At 39.8% G+C, this 19108-nt stretch overlaps 1 protein-coding gene across 12 annotated transcripts in view; it reads right to left on the reverse strand.

Annotated features, from left to right (window-relative positions):
• Positions 1–19108, reverse strand: part of NRXN1 (neurexin 1) — a 1243173-nt gene that overhangs the window by 619382 nt on the left and 604683 nt on the right. For all 12 annotated transcript variants that reach the window (XM_054022355.1, XM_054022354.1, XM_054022352.1 and 9 more), the window contains one exon: positions 687–809. In XM_054022355.1, the coding sequence (XP_053878330.1) occupies positions 687–809 (123 nt within the window). The remainder of the gene's footprint in view (positions 1–686; positions 810–19108) is intronic.

Consider the following 19108-nt stretch of genomic DNA (forward strand, 5'->3'; position numbering starts at 1 on the left):
GAGAATGTACTTTTATACTAATGTTCTTTAACAGTATTTTTAGGATGAAAGGTCAAATAAAAGTCCTCTCTAATATCACCTAATGTACCTGGTATTGTTTGTGCTGAAGTGTTTGCAGCACCTTCTAACTTTCACATTTCTTGATGACTATATATTACCATTTTGACACAAAAGATAATATTATGGCCTAATATGTATTTATTTAAGCCGGGTAATGCAAGACTTATTAAAAGTTAGGGGGGAAAATTGTGCCCAACAATTGGAAACATCTGTGAAATTCATTCCAGTGCAAAGGGCCTGGCATTTAATTGCAGTTTAAATTGGATATGAGTGGTGCAGAGGGCATTTTGATTATCTTCTATCATTGGATAAATCCCTCCGAACTCCCCTCAGGGCCCTATCAAACATCCACTGAGGTCAACAGAAAAATTCCCATTGACTTCAGTGTGAGTTGATCTAGCCCTAAAGTGAAGCTAGTGTGAATTGTGATGATTTTCTGGTTGTATCTTGTGTTGGTCATGAATTGTTGCACAGCATGCATTTTGGATCCTATCCAATATCTATTAAAATCAGGTGAAACACTCCCATTAACTTTAATGGGCTTTGAATAAGGGCCTCTATTTCTACAATTTTTGTTATGTTTTGTCTTATTTCCCCCAGTAAGATGAAGTATAACTGCACACTACCTGTCATAGCTTGTTGGTCATCCACCATTAACTTTAAACTTTTTCCTCGACGAACCACACGTACCGTGTGCCACTCATTATCATTGAGGTTATAGCCAGCAAAAAGGGTTTCTGGACCTTTGCCTGTAGGATATGCCAAACAGTCATTATGGAATATTTAAATCAGTCAACATGTGAACCTCACAGAGAGAAAGGAGAGAGAGAGAGAGAGAGAGAGAGAGAGAGAGAGACTGGCTGGACCAATGTTAAAATTCATTGAAAGTTATAACAAGCAAGAAAACTGGCAAGCAAAGTATATACAAATCTCAAAATATAGTACCATTACATTAGGACACTTTTAGCATTCTTTAATGCTAAAGCAAATATAGTGAACCAGGCTGTCATAAATAGGCACAGTCAACACATGTGGTTTGGTTGTATATTTTAAAGCTCATACATAATGGTAGAGATTTGGGTCTCAATCCTGTACTCAGGCAAATAGAACTTCATGTCAATGGGATTACTGGTGTAAGAAAGAATATTAATCTAAACTGGGTTTACAATAAACATAACCAGCCAATTGGGGAAAGGTGCAGACCAGATCTGTGATTGAAATATTTTTAATCGCATCACTTCCTCTATTTGATTGTAGGTACCATAGCAGTAAGTGAGGCTTGTTTGGATCTTTGGGAAGGTCAGTGTTATTACCCTTACTTTCACTAAATGATTCACTAGCATCCCCTAACAAATGTCTTCACTGTTCTCATTCAACACTTCAACATCCAAAGCGCACCTTTCTTTTTCGCACTGGGACACCCATCTTATAACTGCTATTTTTGTAAACAACATTATAGATTGACTTTCATTGAAAAGTTGTAAGAATTATTCAGTTTAAAAAAATCTATGTGCTTTATATATAGACATGGCATTTGATCTGGAATAACACAGTTGCAACCACTAAAAACCATAAATAATGAATATTAAGGAAAATACCTCCAAGAATGAAATGACTATGGAAATTGCACAGTAGAATATTATGATCAGGGAATGGGGAACTTGGATGGGGCAGGGTGAACAAGATCAAAGAGTCTGTCGCTCTCTTCTGAATTTTCAAATGACCCTGACATAGCAAGAGCAATATTACTATAATAATAGGCATACTTAATTAAAGCAATATTGCGTGACTGAATGCCACAAAAGCAAGGGCAAGTTGGAGAAAGGTTCCTCTCTATCTATGACCCCTAAAATTATCTATATTCATAATCTAACACCATTTTATATTGTTGCATACATGGCTAGCACACCAGGGCAGTGTCCTAGCTGTTAAGGAAGGAGCTAGAAAACCACTTATAATGGAAGATCAGGCTAAATAAAGAGGGAGCTCTTTTCTCTAGCCCTGATAGCTGTGCACTCTACAAAAAGAATATAAATATTTAAATATAAAATGAGTCACTCCAGAAATTATTAATTTCCTGATTAATTATATGACATAAATAATCACTCCCCCTTCATATAATCCCATCATGTTTTATGATTTATATAAATTTTAGGGGCCATTAGATTTCATCCCACAGGAATACAAAAAGCCCCACAAAGTTTTGTTCTTAGCCACCAGTTTGGAATCACCCTGCTAAGTAGCATGTCATTTGTGGCTGGATAGAAAGCATAGAAAGCTTAGAAACCATATTAAAAGACTTCGGAGAGTGCTGTCTATCCTCAGAGGCATTTTAACTTCAAGCTTCAGTCATGACCAGAGGGATTCCACATAGTCCAAAATCATGGCCACAGGCAAGAACTGCATCTAGTTTTGAAGTTTAAAAAAAGATCACTTCAATTTAAATATGTCTTCTCATAACTGCAGGTGTTCAAAGAAGCAGTTTAGTAACGAGTACATTTAGTGTGTGTGAGCACTGGTTTCCATACAGAAATGTGGGATTTGCAGATGCATACAAATTTTGTTTGGTTCAGCTATTTGGTTTCCTAAAGCTTTAAAGCTTTCAAAGCAGCTCTGGAATTCACTTTCAACCCATTTTGGAAAAAGTCCCTGCTGCTTTGTCTGAGGCTTTAAAAGCTGCACTTTGTTTTCATATTCTTTTCTTAACACAGGCATTTTTTTCAAATGAAAAGCCATCACCTAACATGGCTGTGGTGATCCCATGCTCATTGCAATGTGGTTGGCTACAATTTGCAGGCACCCTGGTGTGGCTGCTCAGGCTCCTTGCGCACCATCTCCCCTCGCCCACCTATGTGGAGTGTAAGTAGGAAAAAAAGTAAATACTTATTGTAATCGGTAAAGTAGAGAGGGTATTATTCTGACTACACATGGGGAGAGGGGGAAGATCTTCACCGTGTATCACAGTTTCTGAAGGCTGATAACTGGTGCTCACTATAGAGGTTATTCTCTATTATTGCTATTACTTGACATTTCCCCATTAGACATATTGGACCAAATTCACCCTGTGTGTTTGCTTACATTTTCTAAAGCTCATCCTGTGATGTGAGGAAAATCTTGGTTTGTAACTGCATGAATCCATTACAGGAATTGTCCTGTAAGAGCACTGGTGCTTCTTCAGCTGTTTAACACAGATTGCTACTACCTCTGAATATTGTATCTTCTGCACTTGATGTTTCTATACTCTATTGTTTCCAGATCTGTACAATTGTAAAGCTCAATAAAAGTTAAAAATAACTGGGCAATTGTTATTCTAATACATTACTAACTGATGTAACTTTTATTTTGAATAAATAACAAAAACAGACTAATAGCCAAATTCCAGCCAATTTTGTCATCCATAGTGTGTAACTGAAAACAATGGCTTTGTATTTCATGGAAGCTATATTTGCACATCTGAAGGCAGAATGAATGTGCGTGTTCATATATTAGATACAGATATAACACACAATGAATTTTGCTGCCTCACTACACTCTGGCTATTAATTTCCTCTGCTGGGACTGCTTCTGACATTCCAAAAATCTGAGCAGCTTCAAACCACCTTTTTAAGAAATCAACCTGCTAGAGAAATCCACCCTCCCCGCCCCCCCATCTCCCTATCTTTCTAATGTGGCATTTCTCCTGCAAAATTATAATGGTCTGGAGTCCCTGGACAGTCAAATATTCAGTTCTTGACCAAGTAACAAGTTCTCTTTAGAAGTGTGACTCTGTAATTTGTATGGCTGCCTGTTTATTGTTTCTCGTTGATTTCCTGTTCAAGCATGTTCAGTTTGTAAGTATAAAGATGGTTCTTTTAACTCACAGTTAAGATTTTGGGATCAAAAAGTCAGTAGCGTTCTTTCTGACTCACTCATCACTAATGATAAAAAAAATCTGCAGCTGTGGCTTATTTAATGCTGTGAATGAGGAATGATCAAAATGGGAATGTAGCGCACGATCTCAGAATTGCATAGAGCTTGCACCAGCAGAAAAAACTAGTAAATATGTATTTGAATCTGTAAAGTAGGAAGGGTATTCTTCTGACTACACCTGGGGAGGGGGAGAGATCCTCAGCTGATATAAATGGTCATAACTCCATTCAATGAAACTATGAAAATTTATATCAGCTGAGGATCTGCCCCTTTGAGAAATGGTTGAGTGAGATGGCATCATTTTTTAATGTGCACTTTTCGAAGCAAAACCTCACCTTAAAAATCGGATATCTAATAGTGAATCAGGACTAATAATATAAACTTTATATCCAGTATTACAATTAAATATACTCATGGAAGGTTTGAGATATTAGAATTTAAAACCAGGACATTGTTATGTATTTAAAAAAAACATTTTACATAATTCATAAAGATATTTTGAATGTATTTATATATTTTTATCCTCTCCCTCCAAGACCTGTACTGTTTGACTCATAGGGCTGAGGGAATTTGCTGTGCAGGTGAAGGAGTAAAAAAATTATTATTATTCTAGGTTGTTTTTTTCTTAGTCTCTAAAATATTTATCAAACAATTAGTCTAATACATGTAGCATATGTGAAATCCATGATGTTGCAGAGTGGTGTATATCAGCACTTATTTGGATGACATGCATAACTCATTCGTAGCTCTGCCTCTTGTGAAAGTAATGCAGCCACTCCATCCTTTATATTTGGACAGAGAGTGAGCAGTCTATAGATTTTTTTTACACAAACTATGAAGTATATTGTAGCAGCGAGAGCCTGTGTTTTTTAAAAATTAATTTACCTGCCCAATTGTGATTAGATGAAAACAACATTCAAATACTCTACTTTCCTGTGTACTAATATAAAACCTTTTACATTAAAGTCTTATCTCTGGACTACATCATTGAAAACAAAAATGTCTTCAACCACAATATTCAGATTTTACAAGATGTAAATTAAATTATCAATGTTGTTGCAGTATAAATCTGTAAAGGCCCTTTCCTACACCCTTTACTCACCTGAGCAGCCCTAATACTGACTTCAAAAGGAGGGACAAATCCTGACTCAGGCAAACCCCTCGCTGACATTAATGGAATATCGACTTCAGTAAGTGCTGAATAAAATGAGCCCAAACTTCAGTATTTCATTCTGAATTATTAAAGCCAGGTGGTGGCTGTCCAATGAGTGCAAGCTAAACCTTAATTAACAAATTATCCTCTCTTGAGAAGGGACCACCTCCCTGCAGTATTTTCAGCTGTGACAAGAACCAACATTATGAAAGTCATGTCTATTTCCTCCTTCCTCCTCTTTCCTTTAAGGCCCAAGAGCATAGTTTTCAAAACTTTCCATGGACTGACGCTATTCTGCTCCCACTCTATCCTCATCTTCTACTAGTCCCATAGTACTCACTCTTCTGTTCTTCTCCTGGGATTCCTTTCTGTCCTCTCTCTAGATTCTGCTCAGTTTATTTGTCCTGCATAATGTACCCAGAATTCCTACCTCTGACCCACTAATACTGCAAGTCAATCATATATTAAAGCTTTCCTTTTCAGGGACACAGATAGACAATGACCTGCACAGATGTATGTTGAAGAAGCTCTTGTAGAGCTGGCAAAATTTTTCACACGAATACTTTTTTCACCAAAAAAATGCAGATTTGGGTCAATCAAAACAATTAGCAAATTCTGGTAGATGTTGTTGAACTGTTTCAACAACAAAAAAAGAAAAAAAAATCAGAACTATCAATAGGATCCATTTCGGCATTATCAGAACAAAACATTTTGACTTTTCATTTTGGAAAGACATTTTGGAATTGCAATCAATTTTATTTAAAAAAAAAATCAAAACATTTAAATAAACCCTGAAAATGAAACAAAACTCTTAATCTGACCTGCTTCCTGCTTCCCCCCATTCCTTTGGTTTTCTGGGGGAAAAAAATCTGAAATGTGTCATTTTGGGTCAACTCAGAATGATTTTTTCCCTCTCCCAATTTTTCAGCTCAGCCAGTGAACTGAAAAATTGGTTATTCACACAACTCTAAACTCCTGTTCCCTTAGCTGGAATCTAATCTGAGGTACGCTTTGTTTGGCTTTGTTTCATACTTTTGCAGTCTTAAGTAACTGCTAGATTTCAGGATACTAATACTGAATAAAAAGGGCCAAATTAACAAATATAGGGACATGGTGGCTCATTGCCAATTTAAACTTAACATGGCCAGAATGGAATGCCTCGTCATTCCTCGTCACAGCACAGGACAATTGCACCTCTATTCTCTTTCAATGGTCCAGCAAGGGCACCCACTCTAAGCTCCCGGCTCCACATTAATCACCTCTCTTGGGTGGAGACCCATATCTCTCTCCCTCGTGACTGGGGTATTTCCAGATTGCATAGCTCTCTCCTATACTGTGACCTCTGCAGCAAACTCAGGCTGTGTCAGCCAGCCTGCTTTACTTTTCTCCTCAGAGACAGCAAACAGCATAATTGCCACTGTAAAACTACCACACAGCTCCTTCCAAGCAAGCACTTTTTTAAGGTAAAAGCATTACAGAGAAAACATTAAAAACAGTAAAAGACCCCCCCACATGCTAACAAACAGCTTTTCAAACCCTAAACAGAAGTTTTCCTTTGGTTGTAAGTTCACAATAGCTGTTAGCTCAAAATAAGCACACAGACTGGGCCAAGTTCTTCCAACCCTTCCCAGGAAAGTTTGGGGCCTCCCTTGGATAAAAGAGTCTGCCTATTTGTTGGATCATTAAGAAGGGCTCTGAGTCAGTTTAAACTCAGGCTATACATCCAAAAAATCCTTTCTTGATCTGTTGGTCCCTAGACAATCCAGTTTGAACTAGTATCAGGGAGCCTCTCTCAAGGTGGTGATAGCTCTCTAGAGGTGTTATTACTTGAGTGAGTTTGCCTAACCACCTCCCCACTGCTGTTCTTAGTTCCTAGAGGGCTGTGGTCCTTCCCCATAGAATTATATACAATCCCTGGCCCACACAATGATACATAAGTTCAACCTTATGAATTAAGTTTAATTCAATAAAGTTTGTTCAGGATATTGCAGGCAATTGCCACACCTGTCACAATCCTCTCCACTTCTCCCATTCTCTGTCACTGTTGAACCCTCCATCGTCCTCCCAGTCACACAGACCTGCAACCTAGGGGTTATCTTTGACTTCCTGTCTGACTAACAGCCAACCTTGATGCTTGGATAGGATTTTCATTCTCTCTCTTTTCTCTTTTTCTTTCCTTTGTCTTTATTTCTTAATTTCTATGTCTGCTTTCTTTCTTTTTTTTTTGGTCTGTTGTCTCTCACCTCTCTGAGCATGCTGTCTCTTTTCCATTTATCACTCTCTTATATTCTTGTTCTCTCTCCTTTCCTCTGCTGTGTCACCCAGTCCAAACACCTGTGCTGCTTGACACACAGGTCAACACTGTCTTCCTTCCTTTTGCCTCTCCCATTGGTAAATCAGTGCCCCACTGTGGATAGAGGTAATGCCCCATTACTATGTTGTGAGGATATATACATTAATGTTTGTTTGGCATTCAGATACTACAGTGATAGGGTCATATAAGTATTTAATCAAATAGATAGTATGCACAATATAACATTTCCTGCCTACATGGCCAAGGTACTAAATCTGTCCAGGTCATTTCACTCCAGTGCTTCAGCAAACCAACTGAAGCAGTGATCTTTCCAGGTAGGCACAGCCTATACCTCTTTTACATGCAGCCCTGAAAACGATCCTGCCGTGCATGTCAGCACAGAACTACCTGGCTGAAAGGAAATCTGGGGCTCCTTTGTTCCTCTGCTAAGATTGCCAAGAAGGGTGCTGGTGGTATAGAGTTTCCAACTCTGACTGAAGTTATTCCAGGAGATTCCCCCACCCCCGCCCCCAATATGCCAAATGTAATGTCATTTTCTTAAAATATCCTATTAAAATCTCCCGGATTGCTTTCAATAGTCACCGGGAGATCAGTGCTGATTCCGGGAGACTCCAGGCCAACCTGGAGGGTTGACAACCCTATGAATGTAATGGTTGTGTTGTGTCATGGTAGCACATTTACCAGAACATGAACTGAAATTATCCACTCATTTCACTGAGGCCACCCACAAGCTTCCAGAAGAGGGAGGGGTAGCTCAGTGGTTTGAGCATTGGTCTGTTAAACCCAGGGTTGTGAGCTCAATCCTCCAGGGGGCCATTTAGGGATCTAGGACAAAAGTCTGTCTGGGGATTGATCTTGCTTTGAGCAGGGGGCTCGACTAGATGACCCCCTTCCAACCCTGATATTCTATGTAACAATCCTTTACGATGCTAAGGGATCCTGATTCAGCTAGGGTCCCTAAGCTCTATTCTAAAACCAACCAATAAATAAATATAGTACATTATAAATAATATAGGTTCAATAATAATATTGTAAAAAAATAATAATAGGTACAATAGACACTTATTACCCAAGCTGGATTTTAACCATCAGCCTCTTTCTGTGATTGGGAACTCCTCTGGACCTTGAGTGCTTTGTGATCTGGAAAGCTCTGAGCACATGGTCAGTGCTCAAGAGTAAATAAAATACATAAATAACACCACAAACAATACAATAAAATAAATAATAAAATAGGCTTTTTTTATTAAATTATCAATCTCCAAAGCCATGTCAGGGATATCTCAACTGTATTTTAACCTCTTAGGTAGAATTAGCTTCTTATTTTTATTTTATTTTGTAATAAGAAAGTGGCCTTCAAATAGCCCTAGGGACAGTTACATTACCCTCCTTTAGAAACTGTGTAATGAGAACAACTGTGGAAAGCCCAATAACAGTCAAATTAATCTCTGGAAGTATTTTTTAATAGAAAGAGGGCAGTTTCTGTTTCATGCATTCGCCAAGGAACATAAATATCAGAATGTGTGTGCTGAAGGCATTAAAGGTTTTTTGAATCTGCTCTACAATCCTAAAGCAAAATCCAATGAAGTCAACAATCCCTAAGCATCGAATTCTTGCTTTTACAGCTCATTGTTGTATGTTTTCAAACAAGAAATTCTGTCAAACTTAATAACTCAAAGGAAGACTAGCCTTGCAGTTAAAGCACTGGAACAGACTCAGAAGATTTGGGCTTGGTTCCCTACTCTGCCACAGACTTCTTGTTGACCTTGGGCAAATCATTGTATGTGAGTGCTTTAGTTTCTGACTTGCCAAATTAGAGTAATAATTCCATTCTCCCACCATTTGTCTACTTGGGTTGTAACAACCTCAGGAGAAGGAATATTTCTTACTATGACTTTGTAGAGTGTTTACTCCAATGGGAGTCCAATCTTGGTTGAAGCCTAAGGTAATGCAAAAAAAAAATTTTTTTTCATAACAAAAATTGTATTTGCCTATGTTTCTGGGCATCTCTGTGTGGTCTATATCACACATCTGTGCAATTTAATCACTGCTCAAGTCTCAAGTATCTTTTTTAGTATGGAATTTGGAAAGTGATTAAACTTTGCCCTCCCTGTTTCCCTTCAGAGACCACTCTGTTCAAAGGGAGTCACACTGCTTTCCTTCCATAGCAGAGTTCACTGGAAATTGGAATTTTTATTTCTTGGGAGATTTTGATATTTCAACCTTTGTTTTTGTCTTGAATCTAGATACAAAAGTGAAAATATTGATATTTTTAATGGAATGAAACATTCCAAATAAATTTTGTTTTGGATATGTCAAAACATTTCGTTTGGACATTCCCCAATCAAAAGAAGGTGTTTTGATATTCCAAAATCAAATACTTTGTTTCTACATAAAACTGCATCCACCTGAGCTGCTATTGTTCCTAATGGAAGCTGTAGTTCAGGGGTCTCATATCCCAATCTCTCTTGTGGGCTTCTCTCCCAAGCTCCAGTTCCCATGATGCATTCCACTAGATCAGCCAGAGGGAAAACCACAATGCATCATGAGAAGTGTGACCAGCCAGGGGGCCCAACCCAAAGGGAAGAATAGGGGCCTGAGGCATCTGAACTTCAACTCCCATGAATCACCGCAGCAGCTCAGGTGGTCAGAGATTAATGTCAAACTGACATGAAAAAAAACATTTGTATTTTGTTTGATGAATGTAAATATTTGAATTCAAGTTGACCCAACCTAAAATGATATGTTTCATTTTTATTTTCCTGATGGAAAAATAAATAAAATAATCAGCAATCTAGATATTTTTCCTATGGAACATTTTGATTTTGCTAATCTCATAATCTGGCAAAAAAATAATAATAATGGAACACTCACAGCCAGCTCTACTTTATAGTAAGTAAGCAAGTCTAATTCCCATTTTGATTGTATGGATCTTTTACATAACAAAAGTGGAAATAATGTTTATGATATAGGAAAATGTGATTGAAAACTATAAAAACTTGCCCATCAAATTCAGTTCAAATGTAGTCCCAGAAGTTACTTAGATTTTTTTTTTTTTTTAAATTCAGGATGACAATGTCCCTTTTCTGTCCTGAGGTTTTGTACTGTAATGTAATCATTCAGAATCACTATTTTCTTTGTAATACATAGGTTGTTCTGGTAAGATTGATCTAATGATAGTAGCCAAGGTCCTGAAAACCGATGACCAATGCCCATTGATTTCAATGGGGGTTTTCACAGGCTTGCAGGACCAGAGACTATATAAATAAAAACAGACATCCCACCATGAGGAGTTTCATTTCATTCATTTATTCCTCAAGAGGGCATAACATTTCTCTCTATAAAGAAGAGCCAAAGTTTTTAACCTCATTCATGTTGATTTTATATGCACTGACAGTTCAAAATGTCACATTTGTAAACGAGATAAGGTAAAACTAGCAGCTTTCCAACCAATTGGCAGAAAGGATGGGCAGAATGCCTGGAGGAGTTCATTAAGATTTGTACAAAGTTTGAAAGAGCTCTGTAGATTTTACTGAAGTTAACATTTTAAAGCTCTTTGCAACAATTTTCAATTATTTCTACGTTTTTAAAAATATATTCATATATAAATAAAAATACATATTCCAAATATTTGGAAGAGAAAATTTTATCCTCCTAAATCCATACCCATGTAACTATGAATGTAAGTAAAGATATTCTGGATGAAATTCTGGCCCCCACTGAAGTCATTAAGAGTTTTGCCATTGACTTTAATAAGATCAAGACGTTACCTCTTGTTTCCATGAGATGCCCACATGAGGCAAGGCCTCATTTCAAGTCCCTGCTTTCTTTTATTGGCTTCGATATTTTCAAACCAAATACATTCTCAGAGTTTTCCCAATGCTGCTGGAATAAACCAAAATACCGAAGCAAATACACAGAACCACATACAGTGCTTCAATTTGATTTGTAGAACCTGCCTGAAGACTCCTCTAACTCTCGGGGAAATGGAGATTGGTTCTCCTAGCAGCTTCCTTCTCCTACATACTACATAAACCCTTTGCTAATACAGCTGCCTGCAATAGATCAGGTTCCAAAAGGACCAAACTATCCCCTCCCAACTCAAGGGAGTTGAGAAAATAACTCTCTTGTATCCTAGCTTCTTCTGACCTTTTGTTCCAGTCTGGTGGTTAGGCACTAGTCTGAGATTTGGGAGAACCTCATTCAAATCCATGCTTGTTCACAGACCTCCTGAGTGATCCTGGGCAAGTCATTTAGCCTCTTTGTGCCCCGGTTCTCCATCTGTAAAATGGGGATAATAATACTCCATGGATGTTGAAAGCAGAAATACATTAAATATCATGAGGTGCTTAGCGTTACAGGCAACTGGGGTTATAGAAAATACCTAAGGCAGACATGTGCCACTTCCCTTATTAGAAAAAAGTGGAGTGAAGGCGTATCATGACGATGGCGGCATCTTCTAGGGATATGAAGGATCCACGCTGCAGGTCACTCCACCCACTATTTTGTTCTGATCTATTTTGTGAGAACCACACTAGTTAAAGAAGTCAAAACATATATTGACTTCTACTGCAAAGGCTGATAAACCCTCTATCTTGGTAAAGAAGGTTGCAAATAACTTTGGAAGAGGATCAGAGTGTAAATTACTGTGGTTAGATTATCATTGGGAACCATGACGAAAGATGCTAATATAATATTTTGACAAAATATTAAGCCTTCGTGGCTTTGATATTGAGTGTGCCCATTTATGTCAAACCAAGATCATTCTAATTCAGAAGAACATTGCTAGATGTAAGGAACTACAATTAAAAATTATAATAGTACTGTTTATGCATAATTTCTTTTTCCTTAAACACCATTATATTTATACTTAAGTAAAAATGAATATGAATAAAAGGACTTACAAAACATTTTAAAATACTTCATTTTACCATCCTATCTTGCACATTATGCTTAAGCAGATTGAGAAAACTGATGTTAGTATAGAAAGGAAAAATTCTGGACTGTGATTTTATTTTAAGAAAATACTTCCCTCCCCTCTCTTGCCAAATCTACAGGTGTCTTTATCCCAAAGTACAACTGATCTAATATATGCAACCAACTAAATCTCCTTTAAATTCATGCTCAGAATTGGACTTTAATGTTTGTTTTGTTTTTAAGTGAAGACAGTGAATTACAAAATTTCCCTAGTTGCAAGGTATAGAGATAATAATGTTTAGAGATTTGCAATGGTTCATTACTACTTACATGCTTTTAGAATATTTTTATTCACACTATGGATTGATGTATGTTTAATTTAATAAGACTACTTATTCTCGAAGGTTTCCACATACAGAGGAGTCAGCGGAGATCCTTTAACTTGTACATGTGAGAGCATTTTGAATACTTATGAGTAAATGAAGGGGTCTGATTGTTTCCTTGAAAATCCAAAGCTCCCATTGACTTCAACAGGTGTAGGATCAAGCCCTAATTCTCCGACTTCCATGGAGGCGGATGAAGCCTGCATTTCTCTGGGTTTGTGCCTTGAAGTTATCTCAAAATATTCACATGATTTCTCATTTATTTGTTCCAGCTATTTTTTTTAAAAAAAGGTCCTCTTCATTTATCTTGTACAATTATGCTATTTCAGTCTTATCATAGAATCATAGAATATCAGGGTTGGAAAGGACCTCAAGAGGTCATCTAGTCCAACCCCCTGCTCAAAGCAGGACCAATTCCCAACTAAATCATCCCAGCCAGGGCTTTGTCAAGCCGGGCCTTGAAAACCTCCAAGGAAGGAGACTCCACCACCTCCCTAGGTAACGCATTCCAGTGTTTCACCACCCTCCTAGTGAAATAGTTTTTCCTAATATCCAACCTGGATCTCCCCCACTGCAACTTGAGACCATTGCTTCTTGTTCTGTCATCTGCCACCACTGAGAACAGCCGAGCTCCATCCTCTTTGGAACCCCCCTTCAGGTAGTTGAAGGCTGCTATCAAATCCCCCCTCATTCTTCTCTTCTGGAGACTAAACAATCCCAGTTCCCTCAGCCTCTCCTCATAAGTCATGTGCTCCAGACCCCTGATCATTTTTGTTGCCCTCTGTTGGACTCTTTCCAGTTTTTCCACATCCTTCTTGTAGTGTGGGACCCAAAACTGGACACAGTATTCCAGATGAGGCCTCACCAATGTCCAATAAAGGGAACGATCACATTCCTCGATCTGCTGGCAATGCCCCTATTTATACAGCCCAAAATGCCGTTAGCCTTCTTGGCAACAAGAGCACACTGTTGACTCATATCCAGCTTCTCATCCACTGTGACCCCTAGGTCCTTTTCTGCAGAACTGCTAGCTAGCCATTCGTCCCTAGTCTGTAGCAGTGCATGGGATTCTTCAGTCATAAGTGCAGGACTCTGCACTTGTCCTTGTTGAACCTCATCAGGTTTTTTTTGGCCCAATCCTCTAATTTGTCTAGGTCCCTCTGTATCCGATCCCTACCCTCTAGTGTATCTACCACGCCTCCTAGTTTAGTGTCATCTGCAAACTTGCTGAGAGTGCAGTCCACACCATCCTCCAGATCATTAATAAAGATATTAAACAAAACCGGCCCCAGGACCGACCATTGGGGCACTCCACTTGAAACCGGCTGCCAACTAGACATGGAGCCATTGATCACTACCCGTTGAGCCCGACGATCTAGCCAGCTTTCTATTCACCTTACAGTCCATTCATCCAGCCCATACTTCTTTAACTTGGCGGCAAGAATACTGTGGGAGACCGTATCAAATGCTTTGCTAAAGTCAAGGAATAACACATCCACTGCTTTCCCCTCATCCACAGAGCCAGTTATCTCATCATAGAAGGCAATTAGCTTAGTCAGGCATGACTTCCCCTTTGTGAATCCATGCTGACTGTTCCTGATCACTTTCCTCTCCTCTAAATGTTTCATAATTGATTCCTTGAGGACCTGCTCCATGATTTTTCCAGGGACTGAGGTGAGGCTGACTGGCCTGTAGTTCCCCGGATCCTCCTTCTTCCCTTTTTTAAAGATGGGCACTAAATTAGCCTTTTTCCAGTCCTCCGGGACCTCTCCCGATCGCCATGAGTTTTCAAAAATAATGGCTAATGGCGCTGCAATCTCACCCGCCAACTCCTTTAGCACCCTCGGATGCAGCGCATCCGGCCCCATGGACTTGTGCACGTCCAGTTTTTCTAAATAGTCCCGAACCACTACTTTCTCCACAGAGGGCTGGTCACCTTCTCCCCATGCTGTACTGCCCAGTGCAGCAATCTGGGAGCTGACCTTGTTCGTGAAGACAGAGGCAAAAAAATCATTGAGTACATTAGCTTTTTCCACATCCTCGGTCACTAGGTTGCCTCCCTCATTCAGTAAGGGGCCCACACTTTCCTTGATTTTCTTCTTGTTGCTAACATACCTGAAGAAACCCTTCTTGTTACTCTTAACATCTCTTGCTAACTGCAACTCCAAGTGTGATTTGGCCTTCCTGATTTCACTCCTGCATGCCTGAGCAATATTTTTATACTCCTCCCTGGTCATTTGTCCAATCTTCCACTTCTTGTAAGCTTCTTTTTTGCATTTAAGATCAGCAAGGATCCTCAGTTTGATCCTTCTGCAGTGTCATTATCACTTCATCTGTATCTGTCCTTAGCTTATGAGCTGGTTTATAACATCTTCACACTTTGCAGAATAACTGGTCAAGTGTCACCATTTTATGTGCACGACTTAAGGGATTCCTGGTCTCCACCTTGCATTAGCAGGGAATGAAAGGTACCCAACCACAATAAGACAGCTGGACACATCTGAATTGATTGTTCACTTTCAGATCTGGAAGGGCCAGGTCAGTATTTCCCACTGTGGCTGCACTGGAACTAAGTGTAAATATGACTTTCTTTTTAATAGTATTCTTGTAAAGAAAGAATAACCAAGCTTTTCCAGATTATTAATACAGTAGGTTTAATACATGCTTTTCAAGTTTATGTGGCTCACATCTGAGGAAATCAGGGGATAATGGCTGTCACACCTATCAGTGTCTTATGTAGGCAGCTGATTTGTATATCGATTGATCTGGGAATTTTTCTACTGTATCCAGCTAGCCTCCTTCAAACATAGATTATGCCGTATGATTCTTGGATTTAAGAAGAGTGTAGCAAACTACTGATCCTTTGAAGTAAAGATTTTAAAAGTGTGATAGGTATTCAGCTGTTACAAACATCTCTTCCATAATAAACTGTAGATGTATTTAATTTTGGCTTTTTATGAAAACTAAATTTGCTGAACATCTTCAAAGTTATCTTCAAAAATTTTCTGTCCAAAGAACTGTAATCAGTGTGAATTTGCTTCTTAAATTAGATCTTTTCACTGTGAATTTATTCTGAGTCAGGCATTTCAAGCTACTTTTCAATTTGTTTATGACTTGTCACTTTTAGCAGGTACATGTTAATAATGGTCAAATGAAGCCACTATTAACTGAAGCATTCCTCAAGACACTGTCATTGGTTCTACTCTTTCAACATTCATATGCATCCTCTCAGGAATTTCATTCTGCGATTAGGACTGGACTATCATTTCCATTCAGACAATACACAACTCTTTCTGTTGATTCCAAGAAGACTGTTGCTTTGTGTATTTCATGTCTGTATAAAATAAAAACATGGAATGGCAGAATGAATTTTTAAACTGAATGATGGGTAGTTAGATGAAATTGGTGATCTGAGTGAATATCCAGAATTCTCTTTACTGTTAATTATCTCATATAATGATTGCAGATAGTACCACTGGACAATATAAGGAATCTCAGTATTTTTAGTTTTGAAAGAGCAGATCAGCTTCCTTCCTAAAAATTCCCATCCTCACCTTTTCAGGAGCACCTCTCTGCCTATACTTGTGTCAGTTTCTAAAGTCAAACATCCACATTTTTGCCTCTGCCAGTTAGCACGGTTGCCATTCATAGCTGACTAGCTTATCAACAGGCTTTTAAAACAATATTTAGCATATGCAAAATTTAGTGGCTGGAGGTTTATGAAAAATTATCTCAGTCCTTGGACACTTTTGATGTACAGTGCCTTCATTGTTCCCTCCAAGGAGACAGCATATTCATGTTAAAGTTAGTGTGATCTTGCAAAAAACACTGCATGGACAACTTGAAGTTTATTGGTGATCTGTACACATGGATCCTGACACAAGTAAGAAAGGAGAGCAGCAGAATACGGACCCTGGACTTCAGAAAAGCAGACTTTGACTCTGTTAGGGAACTGCTGGGCAGGATCCCCTGGGAGAATAACATGAGGGGGAAAGGAGTCCAGGAGAACTGGCTGTATTTTAAAGAATGCTTATTGAGGTTGCAGGAACAAACCATCCCGATGTGTAGAAAGAATAGTAAATATGGCAGGCGATTAGCTTGGTTTAACAGTGAAATCCTTGCTGATTTTAAACACAAAAAAGAAGCTTAAAAGAAGTGGAAGATTGGACAAATGACCAGGGAGGAGTATAAAAATATTGCTCAGGCATGCAGGAGTGAAATCAGGACGGCCAAATCACACTTGGAGCTGCAACTAGCAAGAGATGTTACGAGTAACAAGAAGGGTTCCTTCAGGCATGTTAGCAACAAGAAGAAAATCAAGGGAAGTGTGGGCCTCTTAGGCCTGGTCTACACTAGGAGGTTATGTCGAATTTAGCAGCGTTAAATCAAATTAACCCTGCACCCGTCCACACAACAAAGCTATTTAGTTCGACATAGAGGTCTCTTAAATTCGATTTCTGTAGTCCTCCCCAACGAGGGGAGTAGCGCTAAATTCAACATAGCCATGTCAAATTAGGATAGGTGTGGATGGAAATCGACGCTAATAGCTCCGGGAGCTATCCCACATTGCACCACTCTGTTGACGCTCTGGACAGCAGTCTGAGCTCGGATGCTCTGACCAGCCACACAGGAAAAGCCCCGGGAAAATTTGAATTCCTTTTCCTGTCTGGGCAGTTTGAATCTCATTTCCTGTTTGGACATCGTGGCGAGCTCAGCAGCATTGGCAACGATGCAAAGCTCTCCAGCAGAGATGGCCATGCAATCTCAGAATAGAAAGAGGGCCCCAGCATGGACTGATCGGGAAGTCTTGGATCTGATTGCTGCGTGGGGCAATGAGTCCGTGCTTTCTGAGCTGCGATCGAAAAGACGGAATGCAAAGATCTATAAGAAGATCTCAAAAGCCATGACAGAGAGAGGATACAGCCGGGATGCAACGCAGTGCCGCGTGAAAATCAAGGAGCTGAGACAAGGGTACCAGAAGACCAAAGAGGCAAACGGACGCTCCGGATCCCAGCCCCAGACATGCCGTTTCTACGAGGCACTGCATTCCATCCTGAGTGCGGCCGCCACCACTACCCCACCACTGACCGTGGACTCTGAGGATGGGATATTGTCGACGCCCGCTTCCTTGGAGATGGTAGTGGACGGGAAAGATGAGGAAGGAGATGAGGAGGACGAGGCAGTCGACAGCGCTTATAACGCTGATTTCCCAGACAGCCTGGTTCTCTTCATCACCCTCACAGAGATCCCCTACCAACCCTCCCAAGGTGTTAACCCGGACCCAGAATCAGGGGAAGGATCAGCCGGTAAGTGTTTTAAACATGTAAACATTTACTTTGAACAGAACATTAATATTAACTGGGGTTTTTTTCATGATTAGATTGTCCTAGGCACTTAAAGTTTTAGTCTTTGGCAGTGCAACTGCTGCAAAAAAATCAAACAATGTCCGGTTTCTCTTGATTGGTTTGCCCTAGGCGCTCTACTGTTTAGTCCTTGCCAGTGCAGCTACAGTAAAATTCGATCGATATGTCCGGGGATAGAGAAGAAATCCTCATGGGACATCTCCATGAAGCTTTCCTGGAGGTAATTGGAAAGCCTCTACATGAGGTTCCTTGGGAGAGCGGCCTTGTTGTGTCCTCCGTAGTATGAAACGTTTCCACGCCAGGCTATCATCAAGTACTCCGGTATCATTGCCTTGCACAGCATGGCAGCATACGGCCCTGGTCTTTGCAGGCTTTCACAAAGCATGCATTCTTTATCGCTGTCTGAAATCCTCATCAGAGTGATGTCGCTCATGGTCACCTGCTTTGAATTAGGGGAATGTTAGTATTGGGACTGCTTGCCTGTTCCTTTACAGAACTGCAACCAGCGGTTTACAGCCATGCGGTGGAGGTGGGAGAGGGGCAGCATAGAGGGATCTTTCCCGGGGACAGCCGCGAGGGGGTGGGACAGGGGCACAGTTCATGCTTGCCGGATTGCTGGCAGCAGGAACTGGCCAACGCTAGGAGCATTGCTTTGAACGTGAAAGTAGGGCAGTGGTGTTATTAAAGTTTTAAACTGCCACAAGTCTACGGCTTACCATGTCAGTCTGCTACCCAAATTCCGCTGTCCTGTTCCACTTGTGTGATTTGCACTGCAAGACCCCAGGGACTGAATGCGAAGGCCGAAAATTCGACCTTGTCCTGAGTGCGCATGTGATAGGTGCTGTGAATGGTCTTGTTCACAGAGAAAGACTATTTTCTTTGTTCACCAAAAAATTTATCTTTCTGAGGAATTCACTCCCTTTTTCCCATCCCATAGCTGTGACTGTCTCCCGACCTACCCGGTCATCAGACTCCAGAGGCTGGCACAGATTAGGCGCAGAAAGAAAAGGAC

This window comes from Malaclemys terrapin, chromosome 3, assembly GCF_027887155.1.
Source record: "Malaclemys terrapin pileata isolate rMalTer1 chromosome 3, rMalTer1.hap1, whole genome shotgun sequence".
Taxonomy (NCBI): domain Eukaryota; kingdom Metazoa; phylum Chordata; order Testudines; family Emydidae; genus Malaclemys; species Malaclemys terrapin.